Source organism: Entelurus aequoreus, linkage group LG18 (assembly GCF_033978785.1).
Source record: "Entelurus aequoreus isolate RoL-2023_Sb linkage group LG18, RoL_Eaeq_v1.1, whole genome shotgun sequence".
Classification (NCBI taxonomy): domain Eukaryota; kingdom Metazoa; phylum Chordata; class Actinopteri; order Syngnathiformes; family Syngnathidae; genus Entelurus; species Entelurus aequoreus.
In genome coordinates this window covers 42,083,449-42,108,314 of record NC_084748.1, presented here as the reverse complement: position 1 = coordinate 42,108,314, position 24,866 = coordinate 42,083,449, and the positions used below count along the sequence as shown (strand labels likewise).

At 39.4% G+C, this 24,866-nt stretch overlaps 1 protein-coding gene across 3 annotated transcripts in view; it reads right to left on the bottom strand.

The window, feature by feature from the left end:
• LOC133634132 (serine/threonine-protein kinase 10-like) overlaps nucleotides 1-24,866 on the bottom strand; it is a 70,432-nt gene that overhangs the window by 36,439 nt on the left and 9,127 nt on the right. For all 3 annotated transcript variants that reach the window (XM_062027171.1, XM_062027173.1, XM_062027172.1), the window contains 2 exons: nucleotides 17,923-18,087; nucleotides 16-64 (listed from right to left, as the gene is read on the bottom strand). In XM_062027171.1, the coding sequence (XP_061883155.1) occupies nucleotides 16-64; nucleotides 17,923-18,087 (214 nt within the window). The remainder of the gene's footprint in view (nucleotides 1-15; nucleotides 65-17,922; nucleotides 18,088-24,866) is intronic.

Genomic DNA, 24,866 nt, shown 5'->3' with positions numbered 1-24,866 from the left:
TGGTAGTGGACTCACCTAACATGATCGCGTCCACAGCACCTCCTCCACAAAACTCAATGAGAATCTGCCAATGTGGGTAAAAAAACAGACAAAGTCAATTTTCTTTAATTTTTTTAATTTCCTCAATTATTCCTACGTTTGCCTGTTTTTTTAAACTAAATCTCTTACTTGGCAATGTCAGAGGAAAGTGTCTAAAGACAGTAACAATATTTTTTATAAAATTTTCCAAACCAAACACTTTATCAAACAAAAACATTTGAAATTTTGTATCTCACAAAAATTGACTATTAGGAGTAGGGATTAGTACTAAATTCACTACTTTTATTGGTATCAACCAAATTCCGTCGGTAGTACCGGGTACCTTTTCACGCAAAGTCAAACAGTACCATATTTCGATACCTTTCTTTGCACGTGACATCACATTTGGTTGCGGACTTGGAACCGGCTAAAGCACTTTGGGGGCAAACAGGCATATAAATGGCGATAAATGATTTTCCAAGCCAACAAATCAAACATGCCTGATAAAAAGTGCTACAAAATTAAGGCAAGGTCCATAAACGTTCTGCGGAAGAAAGACTTGTGAAAACATATGATTATTAAACACTTTGTTAAAACCTGCACGCTGGGCTCCTGTGCCGTGTCTGACAGTGGGACTGCGAGGAAGCAAATTCCACAGTGACATTTACGCGTCCTGTGATTGGATACTTACCGGGGCCGTTAGCGGATGAATTTGAGAACACATTGTTGAGACACAGTTGCGATAGCCAATCAGATCACAAGTTGTTGACAGTAGCCTATCTAGGTAGCCTGATGTTAATGAGACTGCGATTGGGTGTAACAGTACGTGTATTTGTATTGAACCGTTTCGGTACGGGGGGTTCGGTTCGGAACGTAGGTGTACCGAACGAGTTTCCACATGAACATATTAAGTAGCACACCGCACGGACGGACATAAGTAGGTTACCGCACGTTGTGTAAACAATGCACACCGAGGCACAACACACAGCATGCTAGCAACGACCGGGCTACGACAACATGCAAAAGCCAAAGCTGGAAGACCCTCCTGCTTCGTTAAGATCTCCCGTTTGGGAACACTTCGGCTTCGCGGTGCGATACAACAATGGAGGACGAGAGGTGGACAAAGCGAAAGCAGTTTGCCGACTTTGTTCAGCAGCAGTAGGGTATGCTTCTGGCAACACGTCAAACATGCTAACCCATTTGAAGCGGCACCACCCCCAAGTGAACATCGCTTCAACGAAGAGAAAGACGAGCGTGGTGCAAACACAGCTCCCCACCGCATTCAAGCAGCCTCTCCTCGGCAAGTCAAACAGGGCTAAAGCAATAACAAATTCCGTTGGTGTTTTTATAGCAGCAGATTTAAGACCATATTGCATTAAAAACTAGATTTTGACCCACTTCTATGGTGGAAGAACAATGAGCCCATATATCCTCTTACTGCCAAGTTAGCCAGGCACCACCTCGCCATACCTGCGTCCCCAGCGAAAGGGTATTTTCCACAGCTGGAGACATTTTAACTGCAAGCCGGTCTGCTCTTTCTGCAGACAATGTGGATAAACTGATTTTTCTGCCAAAAAACATAAAGATTGAGTGAAAGTCACCAGGGTTAAAGGCTGGGGGGGGGGGAATTAATCTGAGGCTGAGTTGACTTTGAAACTATTTAATGTTGCATTTTTTATATGTAGAAGAAAGGTTTTGTCATTTTATTTAATCTGAGCAACAACTTGAAGCAGTTTAATGTTGCACTTTATTTTTATTTTTATTGTCTGCATTTTAATTTTGCTTTTATTTTCTTTCATTTCACTTTGTTGTCTGTGAAGCACTTTGAGTCTGCCTTGTGTATGAAAAGCGCTATACAAATAAAGTTGCCTTGCCTTGCCTTGGCTTTATATGTAGAAAGGTTTTGTTAAGAAACCAATTCTGAGCCTTATCTTATTTAGTTTAGTTTAGTTTTTATTTTATATATGTTGACCACATGAACCCTGGCAATGGACCCTGTGTGTATATGTATGTTATTGTTATGCTTAGCATTCATGACTGCCTGCTGTTGCACTGATCAGCCTAGTGGTGGCTCACATCCATCACACACAGAGCTATTTCTATTTTTTGGCAGAATTATTACAGTGTTCCCAATGTTAAAAGGATAAAGCCATTGTTTACAAATTTGGTAAATAAATAACCAGAAAATGTATATTTTGTTGTTTTCTTGGCTGCTGGTTACTGGGGTTCAATCCCCACCTTCTACCATCCTAGTCACATCCGTTGTGTCCTTGGGCAAGACACTTCACCCTTGCTCCTGATGGGTGCTGGTTAGCGCCTTGCATGGCAGCTCCCTCCATCAGTGTGTGAATGTGTGTGTGAATGGGTGAATGTGGAAATACTGTCAAAGCGCTTTGAGTACCTTGAAGGTAGAAAAGCGCTATACAAGTATAACCCATTTATCATTTATTTATTTATTCTTAGTGTACCGAAAATGAACCGAACCGTGACCTCTAAACCGAGGTATGTACCAAACCGAGATTTTTGTGTATCATTACACCCTTAGCGGGATAGCAGAGAAGGAGAACAAAACGTTGATTAGGTAGCAGATATATATTTGCGAGGTCATTTTTAAGAAGGATATTTAAAGAGAAACTACATCTTGTGAGACGATGTCGGCCAACCCCGGAAGCTAGCTCAGCTGTTCTGGCGATGAAATGGGGAAATGCCCCCTATTTCCACTCGAATAAGCCGACGACGAGGGGTACCACTGGCTTATACTGCGTCAAATAGGTGCTACAAATTGTGAGTTCAAATATTTTTTTTTTTTACTTTTAATGTTTTTTTGCTATTTTTTAAATTTTGACAATACCACATAAGATATGTTTTAATTACTGCTGCGTTTTAATGTGGTTTTTAAATGCACCTGTTTTGTACACTTTTGAGGTGATTCAATGTCCAGTAGGGCGTAAATGTGTTCCTGTATAGTATTTCTCTAGCAATGGTCATGTGGTGACATAAATTGTGGTATTTTGAGAGGTAATCATTGAAGTCGGACCTCACCGAAGGCCTAGGTGGGAAACGCATGGGCCGCCACTGATATTTTCGTAATACAATATTTGTTTTCGCATGACTGAAACCTTCATGTATAAGGTGTGGCATTTTTTATTTTGCCGTGGCGATGCGCAACAATCATTTTCATGTAGAGAAAACCCTGCGGACTACTAGTGGACCCGGTACCTGGGAATGCTTGCATTGGAAAATTGGAACAATAATTAGAGGCATTCCCCTATGAATATGCTTGTTTGTCTGCCAAGTGTTTGAGCCGGTGCAAAGCCTCAACCTGACAAAAATTGGTATCGTAAGTCAGTACTCCCTACGGTACTTTTTATAGTACTGACTTCAGGACCCATCTTTACTGGAGGCTTAGGAAATTGAAAGTAATGAATCAATACGTATACTTGTCTAATTCAAAGAATTTGGAGATAACTCTGCCTACAGTAATGCATGAATGAAGTACTCTGAGCTCTTAAAAGGCATCTAAAATCTTTTAACACGGCTGTTGCTGTAAGAGGATTAGCCCGGTTGGAGCTATATTGTAGAAATAGTTTCACACAGCTTCTAACTAGACCGCTTATGCTAGGCCTTAGGCCTTCTGCTGTAAATAGGATTACAGTTTCTTTGAATGCAGCACCTCGGGCCTGGGGAATGTGGTTAAAGAAGACAAGGTGAAGAACCTAGAACAAAAGGTCTCTCAAAAGCTTAACTGCAGGTTCTAGCTACTTAATATTTCAGTTGTTGTTGATGCATTAGTTGAAGTTAAACTCGCTAGTCTTAAAATAAATATTTTAAGCACATCACGTAAGAAAAGACAAACCCAAATATTTCAGAGAAGCTTAATAGCATTGTGCGATGCAGATAAGCTTTTCAAGACTGAGCCACTTATTGGAACAAAGCCCTACAGTCATAATGCCTTAAAACAATCTTGGCTATTCAACATGCATACCATTCTCGTCTTTCTGTAGGCGAGCTGTTGTTTTAGCAGCTGTTCTGCTGCACAATGGTCCTCACAGATTGGCAGCATCAACCATAGGATGGGGAAGTTGTTTTGTCTCCCAACTCTTACACATGCAAATGCACAAATAAACTCACAATTTTTGAAATTTTTGATCCTTAGGTTTCAGGTAACCGAGAAGGGAATGTCCATTTATTTATCAATTCCTTAATTTTCGATACCGCTTCTCCTCATTAGAGTCGTGGAGCCTATGCCAGCCACAACTTAACTCTACATTCACACCTGCAGTATTAACTATTTAGAGTAGAGATGTCCGATAATGTTTTTTTTGCCGATATCCGATATTCCGATATTGTCCAACTCTTAATTACCGATTCCGATATCAACCGATACCGATATATACAGTCGTGGAATTAACACATTATTTATGCCTAATTTTGTTGTGATGCCCCGCTGGATGCATTAAACAATGTAACAAGGTTTTCCAAAATAAATCAACTCAAGTTATGGAAAAAAATGCCAACATGGCACTGCCATATTTATTATTGAAGTCACAAAGTGCATTATTTTTTTTTTACATGCCTCAAAACAGCAGCTTGGAATTTGGGACATGCTCTACTTGAGAGAGCATGAGGAGGTTGAGGTGGGCGGGGTTGGGGGGGGCTAGGGTGTAGCGGAAGGTGTATATTGTAGCGTCCCGGAAGAGTTAGTGCTGCAGGGGGTTCTGGGTATTTGTTCTGTTGTGTTTATGTTGTGTTACGGTGCGGATGTTCTCCCAAAATGTGTTTGTCATTCTTGTTTGGTGTGGGTTCACAGTGTGGCGCATATTTGTAACAGTGTTAAAGTTGTTTATACGGCCACCCTCAGTGTGACCTGTATGGCTGTTGACCAAGTATGCATTGCATGCACTTGTGTGTGTGAAATGCTGCAGATATTATGTGATTGGGCCGGCACGCAAAGGCAGTGCCTTTAAGGTTTATTGGCGCTATGTACTTCTCCCTACGTCCGTGTGCACAGCGGCGTTTTAAAAAGTCATACATTTTACTTTTTGAAACAGATACCGATAATTTTGAAACCGATACCGATAATTTCCGATTTTACATTTTAAAGCATTTATCGGCCGATAATATCGGCAGTCCGATATTATCGGACATCTATAATTTAGAGTCTCTTATTAACCCGACATGCATAATTTTGGAGGTACCCAGAGAAAAACCATGCATATACGGTGCAAACTCCACACTACTGAGGTTCACATTAAAGGGGCTGTTTGCAACATTCACACAGATGCCTAGAGGGTGCCAACTTTCCAATGTATTTTACCCAGTAATAATTACGTAATTACTAAGGTAGGTACCACTAGCACGCACATTAGCTTTAGGTGTTGTTAGCTAATAATAACAATTTGGATAGCTAGCGTTAGCGGTCATTGAATGTATATTCTATCATAACAACAACAACAAAATCACTTCATATTCTTTACTGCTCACGAGTGTTACCATATCTGAGTTATTGTGCAGCAATATGGGGAAACAACTACAAATGTGTGCTTCATTCACTAACGGCGTTACAAAAAAGATCAACTAGAATAATACATAATGCAGGATATAGAGAACATACAAACCCTTTATTTATTGAATCACAAATATTGAAATTCAATGATTTGGTGCATTTGCAAACAGCTAAAATGATGTACAAAGCAAACTATAACCTGCTACCCAAGAATCTACAACAATTCTTCTCAACAAAAGAGGAGGAATATAACCTTAGAGGAAAATGTAATCTAACACATCTGTAATCCCGTACAACACTTAAAACATTTACCATATCTGTATGTGGAATTAAATTATGGAATGGACTAACTAAAGAAATCAAACAAAACACCAATATGATTTAGTTTAAGAGACTGTTTGTACTACAAGTGTTTTTTTTAAATAAAGATGATTTATGTATTTAATATTTGTTTACTTACTATGATATATTATTTATTTATTATTTATTCACTGTTATGTTACAGAGAACAAGGAAATGGGATACAATCGCTATGGTATGAAAAGGGGCAGGATTAAATAAGCTCAGCTTCTTCCTACTCGTTTTCGGACGTGCTGTAATAAAAAACTGGAAATACAGTATGTGATGCATTACATTGTATCGTATGCATGTTCGAAATAAATTGAAACTGACCTAAACTGAGCATGTTGACAAGACCGGGTGAGCGACCGCAGTAAACAACGATCATTTTATCCGGGGCTGGTAAAATGTTTTGTTCTATAAACTTTGTAATTGCGAAAAATATAGAAAATTGTCAAAGAAATGTTTGTTAAACCACTAATGGTAACATAAGTTAGACCAGTGTTTTTCAACCTTTTTTGAGCCAGGACACATTTTTTTCATTGAAAAACTCCAGAGGTACACCACCAGCAGAAAACATTAAAAAGTTCAACTCAGCAGCCGACATTGAGAGTAAAAAGTCGTTGTCACAATTGTTGGATATGACTTCAAACCATCACCAAGCATGCATCACTATAGCTGTTGTCTCAAAGTAGGTGTACTGTCACGACCTGTCACACCACTCCGTGACTTATTTGGAGTTTTTTGGTGTTTTCCTGTGTGTAGTGTTTCAGTTCATGTCTTGCGCTCCTATTTTGGTGGCTTTTCCTGTTTTGTTGGTATTTTCCTGAAGCAGTTCCATGTCTTCCTTGACCGCTATTCCCCACATCTGCTTTGTTTTTAGCAATCAAGACTATTTAGACTTAGACTTTCTTTTATTGTCATTCAAATTTGAACTTTACAGTACAGATAAGAACAACATTTTGTTGCATTAGCTCAAGTTAATTAAGTTGTTTTTATCCTTCTTTGTGTGGACATGTTTGATTGTCATGTCATATTTGAATGCACTTTGTGGACGGCGTCTCTGCTCCCCACGCTGTAAGTCTTTGCTGTCGTCCAGCATTCTGTTTTTGTTTACTTTGCAGCCAGTTCAGTTTTAGTTTCGTTCTGCATAGCCTTCCCTAACCGTCAATGCCCTTTCTAAGGGGCACTCACCTTTTGTTTACTTTTGGTTTAAGCATTAGATACCTTTTTACCTGCACACTGCCTCCAGCAGTCGTCTGCATATTACGATCACGACAAACCATCGCCGTTGTTCCTGACATCTACAAAGCAATTAACTACCTGCTGCCACCTACTGATATGGAAGAGTATTACACGGTTACTCTGCCGAGCTCTAGACAGCACAGACACTCAACAACGGCACATTATTTGCGGATTATAATTACTGGTTTGAAAAAAATATTTTTAACCCAATTAGGTGAAATTACATAATCTCCCACGGCATACCAGACTGTATCTCACGGCACTAGAAGTTGCAAACAGCGGTATAGCTCGGTTGGTAGAGTGGCCGTGCCAGCAACTTGAGGGTTCCAGGTTCGATCCCCGCTTCTGCCATCCTAGTCACTGCCGCTGTGTCCTTGGGCAAGACACTTTACCCACCTGCTCCCAGTGCCACCCACACTGGTTTAAAAATGTAACTTAGATATAAAGCGCTTTGAGTCACTTGAGAAAAGCGCTATATAAATATAATTCACTTCACTTCACTTTAACCACAAATATCCAGCAAAATAATGCAATCAATAATAACAGCTAAGTATCTGTCACTGTGTGACATAATGTGTGGCCTGACAGTAGATACTGTACAGGTCATATGAAGTTACAACCCTCTTTAGTCTGAGGAGACAATGTGGGCTTGAGTCTTTCATGTGTGGATGGAAATACAGCCGTCTTATTGTGTGATCAAGTTCCATAGAAGCCCCGATAAACATCACCAGTTGACCTTAGTCACTGTGTGAGTATTGTTTGGAAGGCAATGGTGAGGAAAATTGGGAACTGTAAAATGAAAATACCTAACTTGGATGTTTTGATGTTTAGATATTCTTATTTGCAATTGTTGCTAATATATTGCGGATGTTTACGCAGTTGGCCAAAATTAATATGCATGTAATACAAAATATAAAAAGCACCTTTGTAGGTGTTTAAAAACACAGGTGTAGCAATGCTGGCGTTTCAGGGGGCTGATAAGGATTCATGTGTTGAAACCCACCGTTTGTCGTGACATCCCCAATTGCCTTTTTTAAGTATTAAGTAGAAATGTCCGATAATATCGGACTGCCGATATTATCGGCCGATAAATGTTTTAAAATGTAATATCGGAAATTATCGGTATCGGTTTCAAAAAGTAAAATGTATGACTTTTTAAAACGCCGCTGTATGGAGTGGTACACGGACGTAGGGAGAAGTACAGAGCAGTTGCGTCTCCCAACCCTCCTGATTTTCCCAGGAGACTCACAAATTTTTGGTGCCCCTCCCGAAAATCTCCCGGGGCAACCATTCTCCCGATTTCCACACAGACAACAATATTGGAGGCGTGCCTTAAAGACACTGCCTTTGCGTGCCGGTCCAATCACATAATATCTACGGCTTTTCACACACACAAGTGAATGCAAGCCATACTTGGTCAACAGCCATACAGGCCACACTGAGGGTGACCGTATAAACAACTTTAACACTGGTACAAATATGCGCCACACTGTGAACCCACACCAAACAAGAATGACAAACACATTTCGGGAGAACATCCGCACCGTAACACAACATAAACACAACAGAACAAATACCCAGAACCCCTTGCAGCACTAACTCTTCCGGGACGCTACAATATACACCCCCGCTACCCACCCCCAACTCAACCCCGCCTACCTCAACCTCCTCATGCTCTCTCAGGGAGAGCATGTCCCAAATTCCAAGATGCTGTTTTGAGGCATGTTAAAAAAAATAATGCACTTTGTGACTTCAATAATAAATATGGCAGTGCCATGTTGGCATTTTTTTCCATAACTTGAGTTGATTTATTTTGGAAAACCTTGTTACATTGTTTAATGCATCCAGCGGGGCATCACAACAAAATTAGGCATAATAATGTGTTAATTCCACGACTGTATATATCAGTATCGGTTGATATCGGAATCGGTAATTAAGAGTTGGACAATATCGGAATATCGGATAGCGGCAAAAAATCCATTATCGGACATCTGTAGCATTAAGTATTAAGCAGTCTTTGCTACTGAATGAATGTGGACACAGACGCAGCAATTCTGCTTTGCTGAGTTCGGACAAATAAACAATGTCTTTATGTTACATCTCTGGTGCACTTATTTTGCTAATCTGTGTGAAAGAGTTCCAAATATAAATTTACATGACAAATTGCAGGTACCAATTAGGGTTGTTCCGATACCCATAATTAGGTACCAGTACCGGTACCAAAATCTATATGGATTCTTTTTGATATTTTTCCAAATTAAGGGATCTATGAAAATTGTCAATATTGGCTTATTTTTTATTGAAAATCTTACAATACATTAAACATGTGTTTCCTATTGCACTCAAATAACAATTTTACAAGGTTAAAATATACATTAAAAGGCATTAAACACATTGGGCTTTTCTTGTTGCACTCAAAGAACAATTTACAATTTTACATATTACATATAGTCTGCCATAATCAAGGATTAGGTTAGAATACAACAGAAAGTTTATGGTTTCCCCTCCTGGTCTGTGCTTTAACAAAAATACAATTATTAGTAAGTATTAAAAACAAAACTGGATAAACGTACACAGATAAGCCATGTAGCAGGTAAAACATAATTTGCTAAAGATAAAACAAAAATTGTAGGAATTCGTTACAAAATTCAGTAATTCCCCTTGCATTAGTTGACGCCAATTGGGCGGTTTTAACTCTGCTAATTTTTGGCATCAAGCCAAGCAGCTGTGTGCGTGTCTACGTATTTACATGTGCACAACAGGGCAGCTGGTTAACTTATGAGAGCAGCATACAGTATGTGTGATTGCAAGAATGGCAATGTGTTGGCTGAGTGAGGTCAGTGAGTGAGTGGGCGAGTAAAGAGAGAGAGAGGTAGCGTGTGCGTTGCGCAGTAGAAGAATGAATGGATCCGGTTGTGTCCTGCAAAACTAATGATAAAGCAACCGGATTGTCAAGAGTCGGCGGCCTCGTCATTCTGACCCGAAAGCGGAGCTCAGCAGTGAAGGGTGACACCCCCGATGAAAACATCGGCCCTGGAAGGAATGTCTGCCCTGTGCTCCCCGACTATGGTCTGCATGGGAGCCGAACAGCTGGAAAGGTGTAACTACATTATTACCTGTCACTCTTTATAACGCCTTGTGCAGATCTGAAAATGTATTATTTAAAAGTTTACCAGCGTTTGAAGCAAAGTTGGTAATACTGATCGCCACATTTGGCGAGGTGTGTTGCAACGCGGCGCCTCTCTGTTTAAAGCGTCACCTTTATCATCAGTTTTGAAGCCCAAATATCTCGATATTGCACTTAATTTTGAATCTCTTTATTAACCAGTAGAATTGCCGGTTTTTTTGCCATATTTCCTCTCCACGATGTTTTTGCTTGTGTGCACATTGCAGTGTTTCCCATAAACTGCCAAGATACCTGTGGCGGTGGGGGCGTGGCTATGGGCGTGGTCACCATGACATCATCGAGTAATTTGCATAATTTACAACAATGATATGATTTTCTCTAAAAAGGCTCAAAAAATGTATACTTACTAATTAATAATAACAGTTTTGTTTTAAACGTCCATCCATCCATTTTACAATATAATTACAACTCTTTATGTACATATTTATATACAGATTTGAACAATAAGTTATTCACTGAAATATATTTATCAATTGTGGTTCTTACAAAAAATATATCTTATAAAATATAAAAGCTAAAATGTCTCTTAAAGCTCTGCCCCTTTAATTAGTGCATACTAAATAATTTAACTTTAGCCTACTACTACAACCATATTATTTACCAGCAACATAAAGTGAAACAGAGGCAGAGGTGTCCTGCCACAGTCAGTAACAAATAAACAGAAAACAGTAGTGGTCAAATACAAATAAGGCAACAAGAGAAGTATCCTACACTTCTCTTTTGTAAAGTAAATCTGAACAGCCTATATGGGCATCTACATCAACTATATGATTTGCCTGAGAAGCTGGGCAGGACAAAAAAAGCATCTACATCAACTATATCAGGGGTCGGCAACCCAAAATGTTGAAAGAGCCATATTGGACCAAAAATACAAAAACAAATCTGTCTGGAGCCGCAAAAAATTAAAAGCCATATTACATACAGATAGTGTGTCATGAGATATAAATTGAAAGGAAACTAAATGACCTCAAATATACCTACAAATGAGGCATAATGCTGCAATGTGTACATATAGCTAGCCTAAACAGCATGTTAGCATCGATTAGCTTGCAGTCATGCACTGACCAAATATGTCTGACTAGCACTCCACACAAGTCAATAACATCAACAAAACTCATCTTTGTGCCTTCACGCACAACGTTAAAAGTTTGGTGGACAGAATGAGACAGAAAAAGAAGTGGCATAAAACACGTCCTAGAAAGTCGGAGAAAGTTATACTTGTAAACAAACTACGGTGAGTTCAAGGACCGCCAAAATTAGTAGGACAAAACGGCGCTCGCCAAATACTCGAATCAGTGAAGCATGTTTAATATAAACAGTGTGCTTTATAACAATTAGGGAGGTTTGCGTCATGTTTGTCCTCCTACGGAAACCATATTAAAACAAAAACTTTTTTTTTCCCCTCATCTTTTTCCATTTTTCATACATTTTTAAAAAAGCTCCTGAGAGCCACTAGAGCGGCGCTAAAGAGCCGCATGCGGCTCTAGAGCCGCGGGTTGCCGACCCCTGAACTATATGATTTCCCTGAGAAGCTGGACAGGACAAAAAAAAAAAAAAAAATGTATTTATTTATTTTTTATTTGTGGCGGGCCGCAACAAATAAATGAATGTGTGGGAAACACTGCTTTGTTTGTGTGTTTTGACACACAACATCATGCTCCTCAGCTCTGTAGTCACCGCCACACAGCGGCATTCGGATGAAAGAACGGTACCGGTATTTTTCAAAGGTAGTATAGTACCGATTTCAATTAATTAGTATTGCGGTACTTTATTAGTACCCGTTTACCGTACAACCCTATTACCAATATAATACTGTAAAAAAATAAGTCTACTGTAAAAACAGAAACATGAGAGGTATGATAAACATCTGTGATGATTAACAGCTCATAGCTATTGAATTCTTCATATGTGAACTTTGGCCTTGATAAGATTGCATACAGCAGGTTCGACACTGTCTTGTCTTCACCACTCAAGGCTGCCGATCGATAGCTTTTATCGGTTTCAGACAAAAACACTTCAAGGCGATCTTATTTACGTGCCAAAGTCCTCCTTCAAGCCAAACCCCCTTTGACTGTCTTCTCCCTGTTGATTTTAGCGCTTCCATGTCAGAATCCGAATCAGACTCAGCTTTATTGGCCAAGTATGTTTAATAACATACAAGGAATTTTACTAGGTATACGAGTCTACTGACATATATAGATTAGACTAGGGGTCGGCAACCCAAAACATTGAAAGAGTCATATTGGACCAAAAATACAAAAAACAAATATGTTTGGCGGCGCAAAAAATTAAAAGCCTTATATAAGTGTTATAATAAAGACAAAACATGATGTAAGTGTCTATATTAGCTTACTATCAAAATGACTTTAAAAGTCTTATATAAGTCTTATAATGAAGACAACACATGATTTAAGTGTCTATATTAGCTATATTAGCCTGCTATCAAAATGACTATGTGTCGCAGGCTGAAGCAAATGTTCGTTGACAGAAATGTTTTAATTTTATATTTATTCTACACATTTTTACAACATTAGAAACCATTAGTCAATCGGAGGCTACTCAGAAAGTGAGACAACGCCTGGAAATGACTGGCTTTTAATGGCCAAAGGTATAGATGTGTGTGTCCAAGTTAAAGGAAACGGCAGGATGTCTTCTTCTAATAGTTTTATTACAATCTTTGGCAAGCTAGGTGATGTTTGCTGTGGTCTGGAACAACATGGCACACAAACAACTATCTGAAATGCAGCCAATATTACGTACAGATAATGTGTCATGAGTAGGGGTGTAACGGTACGTGTATTTGTATTGAACCATTTCGGTACGGGGGTTTCGGTTCGGTTCGGAGGTGTACCGAACGAGTTTCCACACGGATATATTAAGTAGCGTACTGCACGTTGTGTAAACAATGCACAACACACGGCATGCTAGCAGCGACCGGGCTACGATAGACTGACCATACGTCCTCTTTTCACCGGACAAGTCCTCTTTTGCGGAGCTGTCAGGGCGGAGTTTCTTAAATGCCTAAAATTAAGGCTGCAGCTAACGATTATTTTTCTATCGATTAATCTATAGATTATTTTTTCGATTAATCGGTTAATCTATAGGTTATTTTTTTCGATTAATCTATAGATTATTTTTCCTTTTACCGATTATTTTTTTATTCAAAATGAAGATGAAAAAATAAATGTAGGCCAGTTTTTTCAAAAGGCATGGCTTTTATTTACCAAAAAAAAGAAGTATGGCCAGTCAGTCAACATTGACAACAACATGACTAAATATTCTGTAACAATGTAAACATTTAAAACTTTTAACCTTTAACAAAATTAAAAGAAGCTTATTTGCTTTTTAATGTGCAAATATAAAAGTCAACATCCAGTGCTAATCTTAATATTCTGCAATAGTATAAGCATTTCAAAAGTAAAAGTATTGCTTATTTTGCTTTAAAATGTGCAAAAATAAAGATAAACATGCAATACAAAAAAGTGTAAAACAAAATATTCTGTAACAACAGTGTAAACATTTCAACAAAAGTGAAAATATTGCTTATTTGCTAAAATGTGCAAAAATAAAGATAAACATCCAATACAAAAAAGTGCCAATCTAAATATTCTGGAGCACTGTAAACATTAAGTATTGCTTTTAAAATGTGCAAAATAAACATCCAGTCCAACACAGTACACAATAACCAATTCTACTCATTCCAGTGAGTGACTAAGTTGTAATGAAGAAAGGTTAGCATGTCTACATGCTCTGGTTCTTTTCTTGTTTACAATATTCCCAGCAGCTGAAAATAGGCGCTCAGAAGGGGTCAATGTGGCTGGACCTGAGAGGTAATTAGCCTTCACCTCAAGCCAGGACTGCGAGTGAGCTGAGCTGCAGTTGAAGTTTCTAGAAGGTCAACGGGCTCATAGTGATGTTACTAGTAGTTGACTGGGAGGTGTTTATTATCATTTGGGGAGAGTCCGCTGCCTGATGCTCACCTGCTAAACACCTATCTGCTCCACGCTGAAGCGCTGACTACATGCGCTCTGAATACGCATTGCTGATTGGCTGGTAACGCTCTGAATACGCACTGCTGATTGGCTGGTAACGCTCTGAATACACACTGCTGATTGGCTGGTAAGGCTCTGAATACGCACTGCTGATTGGCTGATAATGCTTTGTGTGTACCAATCAGATGGTTGTGTGGGTGGGACAATGCTGCGTGCTGAGACAGAGGCAGAAGGAGCGAAGCAGCTTGTTAAGACTTTAGCAGCTAAAGTTAGCTTTAGCTTAGAAACTCATTCGGTACACCCCCGTACCGAACCGAAAGCCCAGTACCGAAAAGGTTCAATACAAAACACGTACTGTTACACCCTTAGTAGATACAAATGACACATTCATGTTTTTGTGTAATGATGACAACATATGCTCACGCGGACGATTGACTAGTTGATGGTTTTCTTTTCAAATGTTCGTTCATAGCCGTTGTGCTGCTATGATAGGCCATTTCCGCTCGACACAGTGTGCATACAACAACATTATTAGGCTGTTTATTGAAATACTTCCACACTTTTGACGACTTTTGGCGTGATTTTTCCCCCTCACTCGCACCGCTCGCATCGTCTGCTTTGATCGTCTGCTTTGCGCTTCGCCATGACGGTAGCGTGACGTAAATATGCGACGCGTCGACGCACAAAAACGGCGTCAACGTATTTACGTAACCGATGACGTCGACTATGTCGACGCGTCGTTTCAGCCTTACCTCAAATGTCCAACAGTTTGAGTTAGGGTTGCGTGTATTTTCTATGTATGTTCAGGGTTAAGAAGGGGTTAAAAACAAAACAAATTGTGCGTGCAGCAGCATTCGTGAGGGAGGAGCAGAGACAGAGAGCGTTATAATAAACGCGCATGCGTCGCTAGGCTCTGCTTTTTATCCATAGATTTATCAGATTTAATTTTTTATTATCTATAGCAGGGGTGTCAAAAGTGTGCCCTGGAGGCCATTTGCGGCCCACAGCTAATGTTTTAAAGGCCCACGGCACATTCTAAAAATACTATTAAAATAAACAAAAACATAACGAAAGTGAAATAAAGAAGCTTAAGAGTGAAATGTAATTTAGAAAAAGTTGCAATGTTGACTAATAAAACAAAGCTGTTTGTTTTTTCAAAATCAATGTTATTATGAATTATTGACCTATCCAAGGTTCCGATTACTTCACATCAAATATTCCACTTAGAAAAATATTTTTGGTGGAAGATTTTACATATTTTGTGTGTTTGCCATTAAAAACATAGTTTTGTTTGACAAAAAAGGGCGGAAAACAAACAAACAAAAAAACAACATAAAAAAAAAACTTTGTCCATTTGTCGAAGGAGAGTCAACGAGAATGCGGGCTTCCGTGGATGTGATAAAAAAGGTAGTGTGAGCTTTGTATTACCTGGCCGTCGAAGACTACCTACGGAGGGGCTAGGGCTGGGCGATATGGCCTTTTATTAATATCTCGATATTTTTAGGCCATGTCACGATACACGATATATATCTCGGTATTTTGCCTTAGCCTTGAATGAACACTTGATGCATATAATCACAGCAGTATGATGATTCTATGTGTCTACATTAAAACATTCTTCTTCATACTGCATTAATATATGCTCATTTTAAACTTTCATGCAGAGAGGGAAACCACAACTAAGTCAATTTAGCAAAAGTGTATTTATTAAACAGTTATTAAGCAGTGGCACAAACATTCATGTCATTTCCAAACAGAAAGTGCAAGATTGTCAGAGACATTTTAAAACAAGCTATTAGTGCACTTTTGTGCATGATGTCACTAAGGTGACATGGCAAAACAACACTAAATTAAACTGCACTTTTTGTACAGAACGCCACTACAATGTTTTGGAACAAATAAAGTGCACTTTTGTGCATGATGTCACACAAGATATTTCAATAACTGTCAAATAAAAATGAGCTGCATAATAGGTAATCAAATAGTGTATGTCCTTCGCTATGTGGTAGGTTCCTGCGGACGTTATCTCCTTCTGTTGTTGACTATTTTTTTCATACGGTGTTGATCTGGAAATTGTTGCTTCGGCATTTTGTGGGTGTGACATTGGCCGGAGATGTTGACATGCGGAGTTTCAAGCACTCTTCATTCTATAGCGGGTGACTTTTCAAATGATGCTACACATTAGCAGTAGGTGCTACTTTATGTAGCAACGCTTTTAGAATAGAATAGAATAGAATAGAATGGATTTTATTGTCATTATATTTGCATATAACGAGATTAAGGACTCCAACTTAAGGTGCGGTAGTGGGAACAAATATGGGGTAAAAATAAATAAATAATAAAATAAAATAAATTACACAACAGGCAATAAAGAAAAAAACTAACAATTTGCCGCATACTTGACATATTACGGTTGTCTGTTGAACATCTTCCCGCTTGAAGCCAAACCACCGCCAGACAATGGACTCTGTGCTGTTTTTCTTGGGAATGAATTATTTTTCCTTCATTTGTTACCAGATTCGCACCTTCTTTCTCTCATATTACCACTCGCACCGCACCGCTAGCACCACAGCTAATGTTACCATGCCGCTACCTCTCTGCTCCGCGAGGACGTATGACGTTGCAAGCGCGTCAGTATGTGACGTACACTACCGTTCAAAAGTTTGGGGTCACATTGAAATGTCCTTATTTTTGAAGGAAAAGCACTGTACTTTTCAATGAAGATAACTTTAAACTAGTCTTAACTTTAAAGAAATACACTCTATACATTGCTAATGTGGTAAATGACTATTCTAGCTGCAAATGTCTGGTTTTTGGTGCAATATCTACATAGGAGTATAGAGGCCCATTTCCAGCAACTATTACTCCAGTGTTCTAATGGTACAATGTGTTTGCTCATTGGCTCAGAAGGCTAATTGATGATTAGAAAACCCTTGTGCAATCATTTTCACACATCCGAAAACAGTTTAGCTCGTTATAGAAGCTACAAAACTGACCTTCCTTTGAGCAGATTGAGTTTCTGGAGCATCACATTTGTGGGGTCAATTAAACGCTCAAAATGGCCAGAAAAAGAGAACTTCCATCTGAAACTCGACAGTCTATTCTTGTTCTTAGAAATGAAGGCTATTCCACAAAATTGTTTGGGTGACCCCAAACTTTTGAACGGTAGTGTATGTAAGAAGGTGCGCTTGTTTTATGTCTCTGTGAGAAGGAGAAACAAGAAAGAGTGAGAAGAGCCTGTCGTGTAATGCCCGCAGCTAAAAGCAACTGCGTGAGAACGTATACTCGAATATCACGATATAGTCATTTTCTATATCGCACAGAAACAAACCCGCGATATATCGAGTATATTCGATATATCGCCCAGCCCTAGAAGGGCTAAGTGTGTGACAAAATCACTAAGTTAGCAACACTTATACCTCTGTGCTTTAACGCAGAGTTAAGATACCATTTACTGTCTACTAAATTGTGATGACAAGCTGCATTCACAGAGAGTCCCATTATAATGTGTTTATGGGCAAGGCCATAACAGTTAGCGCCAACGTATTCATGGCTGGCTGCCTGCCACACATAAATGAATGTATGGGAATAGTCATTAAGAGCACGATCCTCATCACTCACAGCATGCTACTCACCCAGAGTTTGCCCTCATAATAGAAAGCATCAAGCAGCTTGACGATGTTTGGATGGTCACATGAGGCCAGTATGTCAATCTCCACCATGTAGTCCTCCAACTCCTCCTCAGTCTTTGTGTCAATTACTTTGGCAGCAGCTAGGACACCAGTAAGTTTGTTCTGAGCCTGTAGGAAGCAAAGTAACATGCCAAATTCATTATTGGGGGTTTAAACAGTCTCGTTCAGCTTTTGATATGATCTATAGCAGTGTTTCTCAACCGCTATTGATCCAGGACACATCATCATTAACAGTCGAAAAAAATCTAGTGGCACACCACCAAGGAGTGTCAACAGGTTGGTGCACGTAGTAACAGGCACATATATTAATAACATGTAATAATTATGTATTTTGGTAATTTTAAACATTGCCGGAACATTTATTTATGCAGTTACAATGTTTCCCATATACTGCCAAGATACCTGTGGCGGTGGGGGCGTGGCTATGGGCGTGGCTATGGGCGTGGTCACCATGACATCTTCGAGTAATTTGCATAATTTACTACAATGATATTATTTTCTCTAAAAAGGCTCAAAAAATGTATACTTACTAATTAATAATAACAGTTTTGTTTTAAACGTCCATCCATCCATCCATCCATCCATCCATTTTACAATATAATTACAACACTTTATGTACATATTTATATACAGATTTGAACAATAAGTTATTCACTGAAATATATTTATTAATTGTGGTTCTTACAAAAAATATATCTTATAAAAATATAAAAGCTAAAATGTCTTTTAAAGCTCTGCCCCTTTAATTAGTGCATACTAAATAATTTAACTTTAGCCTACTACTACAACCATATTATTTACCAGCAACATAAAGTGAAACAGAGGCAGAGGTGTCCTGCCACAGTCAGTAACAAATAAACAGAAAACAGTAGTGGTGGTAGATAGACACAAAGCTTCATCAAACATCTGAACCACTGAACAAAGAGCTCCAAAAATCTTGATCCTACACTTCTCTTTCGTAAAGTAAATCTGAACAGCCGATATGGGCATCTACATCAACTATATGATTTGCCTGAGAAGCTTGACAGGACACAAAAAAAACAAAAACAAAATTTTTTTTTTTTTTTTTTTGTGGCGGCCTTAATTCTTTCGTGGCGGGCCGCCACAGATAAATGAATGTGTGGGAAACACTGAGTTATGTACCTTGTGCCATCTAGTGGAGGGGCATTTACTTGTTCTGCCTGTCACTCTGCATCGCGAGCATTGACAGATGAAAAAATATACAGTATTTTCAGTATGTAAAATAATATTTTTGTTAACCAATCATGTGAAAGAGGATAGTTTTTCTCTCACAGTAGACTAATGTGCCAAGGCACAGTGGTTGGGAATCCCTGATCGATGGTATTTTGAATTGACTGCATTGGATAAATTGTGGTTTTATAGTCTCCTAACAAGCATCAATATGACATCACGAGATCAAATATGCCATATAGGTCATTTATAGTCTTTACATGCATTCAAAAAAACTGGTTTGACTTGATTTTTTGCATTACAGTGGTACTTCAGGATATGGGTGCCCCAGCTTACAAATTTTAGGGCAGGGGTGTCAAACTCAAATACAGAGTGGGCCAAAATTTTAAACTGAACAAAGACACGGGCCAAGGTTGAACAAATTAACCTTTTAATAGGGACCCAAACAAGTTTTGCATTGAATATTGAACAAGCAAGGCTTATATAACTTTATAGTGACATGCAAAATCGAGTTTCAAATAATAATAATAATAATTAAAAAATATCAATGGCATATCAAATAAAAATTTTATAAAAATGGAATGCCTCATTTCTATTTGCAGCCTTCTGAGGTAAATATCAAAATAAAAATTTTCCACAGGCTAATAATACATTTGAAAATATAATAACAATAATGAATTAATCAAACATTCAAGCCTTGAAGTAGCAAGAGAAAGTGCGTGAATAAAACGTTAATTATTGCTCAGTTTGCTACACTGATTTGCTTTAACACTGAATATGGAACAAGCAACGCTTATATAACTTAATAGTGCAAAATCAACTTTAAAAAAACAAACAAAAAAACATCAATGGTATATTAAATCAAATTTGAATAAAAAATGTAATAATTGATTGATTTTCTATTTGTAGCCTTCTGATGTAAATATCTACATTAACTTTTTCCACAGGCTAATACATTTTAAAATAAAATAACAATGAATAAACCAACCATTCAGGCCTTTTTACTGCTCAGTTTGCGACACATTGATCTAATCTGATGTGCCCAAGCCAGATACCTGCCATCTTTTCTTGGATGCTAGTTCATTGAGTTGGGGGGGGGGGGGAATTTGGTGGTAGCGGGGGTGTATATTGTAGCGTCCCGGAAGAGTTAGTGCTGCATGGGGTTCTGGGTATTTGTTCTGTTGTGTTTATGTTGTGTCATGGTGCAGATGTTCTCCCGAAATGTGTTTGTCATTCTTTTTTTTTTGGTGTGGGTTCACAGTGTGGCGCATATTTGTAACAGTGTTAAAGTTGTTTATACAGACACCCTCAGTGTGATCTGTATGGCTGTTGATCAAGTATGCATTGCATTCACTTGTGTGTGCTTAAAAGCAGCATATATTATGTGACTGGGCCGGCACGCTGTTTGTATGGAGGAAAGGTCGTAGAGGACACTAAAGACAGTTCCTTTAAGGCACGCCCCCAATATTGTTGTCCGGGTGGAAATCGGGAGAAATTCGGAAGAATGGTTGCCCCGGGAGATTTTCTGGAGGGGCACTGAACTTCGGGACTCTCCCGGGAAAATCGGGAGGGTTGGCAAGTATGAGTATTAGCGGTGAATGCGGTGTTACAGCGGCACCGCCGCTGTATAATACCGGCGGTCAAGCTCTAATCTTAATTTGATATTGCCTCAAGGGCCAAATGAAATTACACGGCAGGCCAAATTTGGCCTGCGGGCCAGAGTTTGACACCCATGTTTTAGGGTATACGTTGTCTTTTGGTTAAGTGTTGTGCTTAAAGTAGCGACCAAATATTTGAGTTACGAGCCTCCCTACTGCTAGTTGGTGTAGGGAACGCCACAGTGAACAATGGTTAAGGAGTACTGCTAGAGCGATGCACTGCTAGTCTACACCTTAGGCCCTATTTACACTAAGGTGGGTAAATCCCACCTAACATTATCCTTGTCCACACACACACAATGGTCGTTTAAGACCCCCTACCCCCTCCGTCAGCCGGCACAACGCGACCTAGTACGCATGCGCGGAAAATGCGCACGTCATAGTCACCTCCAGTGTTGCTTTGTGTGCAAGTTCTTAAAGGCCTACTGAAAGCCACTACTACCGACCACGCAGTCTGATAGTTTATATATCAATGATGAAATCTTAACATTGCAACACATGCCAATACGGCCGGGTTAACTTATAAAGTGCAATTTTAAATTTCACGCTAAACTTCCGGTTGGAAACGTCTATGTATGATGACATATGCGCGTGACGTCACGACGGCAACGGAAGTATTCGGACCCAATGTGTCACCATACAAACTGCTCTGTTTTCATCGAACAATTCCACAGTATTCTGGACATCTGTGTTGGTGAATCTTTTGCAATTTGTTTAATGGACAATGGAGACTGCAAATAAGAAAGTTGTAGGTGCGATCAGTGTATTAGCGGTGGACTACAGCAACACAATCAGGAGGTTGTGTTGTGTTTGAGCTAGATAGCAGACGCGCTACCGTGAGTACAGCTTTGGCTTCCAAACATTTGATCGCTTGCCCGTACGTGTGTGTCGCTATGTGCATGTCGCATACGTAACTTTGGGAAAATATATCTTTCTTGCCGACTCTGATGATGGCCGGGGTGTCGTCGAAAGCTACAACGCCCGCCGCCGCTCCGTAGCTAAGTTAGCTTCAATTGTTAAGCTTCGCCAAGCTGGAAATTATTAACCGTGTATTTACATGTTCATGGTTTAATAGTATTGTTGATCTTCTGTCTATCCTTCCAGTCAGGGTTTTTTTTTATTTTGTTTCTATCTGCATTTGAGCCTGATGCTATCACGTTAGCTCTGTAGCTAAGTTAGCTTCAATTGTTAAGCTTCGCCAAGCTGGAAATGATTAACCGTGTATTTACATGTTCATGGTTTATTAGTATTGTTGATCTTCTGTCTATCCTTCCAGTCAGGGTTTTTTCTTATTTTGTTTCTATCTGCATTTGAGCCTGATGCTATCACGTTAGCTCCGTAGCTCAGTTAGCTTCAATTGTTAAGCTTCGCCAAGCTGGAAATTATTAACCGTGTATTTACATGTTCATGGTTTAATAGTATTGTTGATCTTCTGCCTATCCTTCCAGTCAGAGTTTTTTTAAATTTTGTTTCTATCTGCATTTGAGCCCGATGCTATCACGTTAGCTCCGTAGCTAAAGTGCGTCAACGATGTATTGTCGTGGGGATAAAAGTCACTGTGAATGTCCATTTCGTGTTCTCGACTCTCATTTTCAAGAGGATATAGTATCCGAGGTGGTTTAAAATACAAATCCGTGATCCACAGTAGAAAAAGGAGAGCGTGTGGAATCCAATGAGACCTTGTACCTAAGTTACGGTCAGAGCGAAAAAAGATACACCCTGCACTGCCTCTCTAGTCCTTCACTCTAACGTTCCTCATCCACAAATCTTTCATCCTCGCTCAAATTAATGGGGTAATCGTCGCTTTATCGGTCCGAATCTCTCTCGCTCCATTGTAAACAACGGGGAATTGTGAGGAATCCTTCCTCCTGTGACGTCACGCTACTTCCGGTATAGGCAAGGCTTTTTTTTATCAGCGACCAAAAGTTGCGAACTTTATCGTCGTTGTTCTATACTAAATCCTTTCAGCAAAAATATGGCAATATCGCGAAATGATCAAGTACGACAAAGAATGGATCTGCTATCCCTGTTTAAATAAAAACATTTAATTTCAGTAGGCCTTTAAATGTAACTTATCTGAACAATATCCAGTGTTGTGATATTTCAATTAACTGGAATCCAGTTTGCTGTGGGGCCCTATTGTAGTGAATCACACCTGAGTCATCATAAATTAATCAAATCTTTAGTATACACGTAAACAATGTGATAAAGAACATTTTCCATCAATCAATCTAGGGATCTAGATATCTGGTCAGGACACTCCTCACTCTTTTGCCTTCACCTTCATTGTCCATTAGTTTTTGGTGACTTTATATACTCTGAACCTAGATGTTGAGTCTACGACATACATGGCGGACAATAACTCATACAGTCTGCTTTGCCAGTCCAAATGCATTAGCCATTTTCCGTGGTCTTCCCTCGACGACCAGGTAATACAAATCACACGCTACCTTTTTTATCACATCCACGGGGGCCCGCATTCTCGTTGACTCCCCTTAGACAAATGGACGAAGTTTTTCGGTAAGTACAATCACAGCTGACCCGGACATTCGAAAGTTCTCTTGCCGTCTGAGAAGTGTTGTATCCGAAATAGCCTCTAAGACGGCAAGATAACTTTCGAATGTCCAGGTCAGTTGTGATTCTACTTACCGAAAAACTTTGTCCATTTGTCGAAGGAGAGTCAACGAGAATGCGGGCTTCCGTGGATGTGATAAAAAAGGTAGCGTGTGCTTTGTATTACCTGGCTGTGGAGGGAAGACTAACTACGGAAAACGGAGAATGCTTTTGGACTGGCAAAGCAGACTGTATTAGTTATTGTGTATGTATGCCATGTATGTCGCCGACTCAACGTCTAGGTCCGGAGTATATAAAGTCACCAAAAAGGAATGGACAATGAAGGTGAAGGCAAAAGAGTGAGGAGTGTCCTGACCAGATATCTAGATCCCTAGATTGATTGATGTAAAATGTTCTTTGTCACATTGGGTACTTTCAAGTGTCTAATAGAGATTTGATTAATTTATGATGGCTCAGGTGTGATTCACTACAATAGGGCCCCACAGCACACTGGATTCCAGTTAATTGAAATACCACAACACTGGATATTGTTCAGATAAGTTTAATTTAAGAACTTGCACATGACGTGCACATTTTCCGCGCATGCATATTAGGTCGCGTTGCGCCGGCTGACGGAGGGGGGAGGGGGTCTTAAACGACCAGGATAAGGTTAGGTGGGATTTACCCAGGATAACCTTAGCCGGCTTAGTGTAAACGGGCCTTTGTCTCTGCAGGCTTGCTAGCAAACACACACGTACAGAAGTTGAGGCTTGTATTGTAAACGTAAGGTAATTTAGAAATGATTCGGATCAGGACCCAAATTTAGTTTTTTGTTTCTTATCCCATTTTGGAAATTTTCCGAACGTTTCATAAAAATCCACCCATACCATTTTGAGTTATGTAGCTAACTAACTAACTGACAGACTAACAAACCATGGCGATCACATACCTTCTTGGCAGTGGTAATTAAACCCGTATTCCGTTGTAGACACAGATTTTTTTTTAGTACATGTAAACCCCCTGACTGTAACTTGAGACAACGTCTTCAAGTGGAAATGTCTTCCATTGGTTTTGGCTATGCGGGAAGGGTGTGCTAAATGAAGATGCCACAGAGGTTTGGGATGCAGCCACTTCCTGGTAACCTGCCATGATCATCTACCAGTTTAGGAAAAACATTAAGTCCTTTGTGCAAAATCCCATAAATAGATTTTAGTTTAAATCTAAAAATGTGTCTAGTTTATTATAACCATCAATAAACAAGCACTGCCAAACTCGTATGAATGCCCTTCATTTGAATGCGTAAAGTAATCATTGCTGGGATCAACTAATTCTCTCTTTCTTACACACACACACACACACACACACACACACACACACACACACACACACACACACACACACACACACACACACACACACACACACACACACACACACACACACACACAGGTTATTATTTGGAATGGGGACCAAGTTTTTGATCAT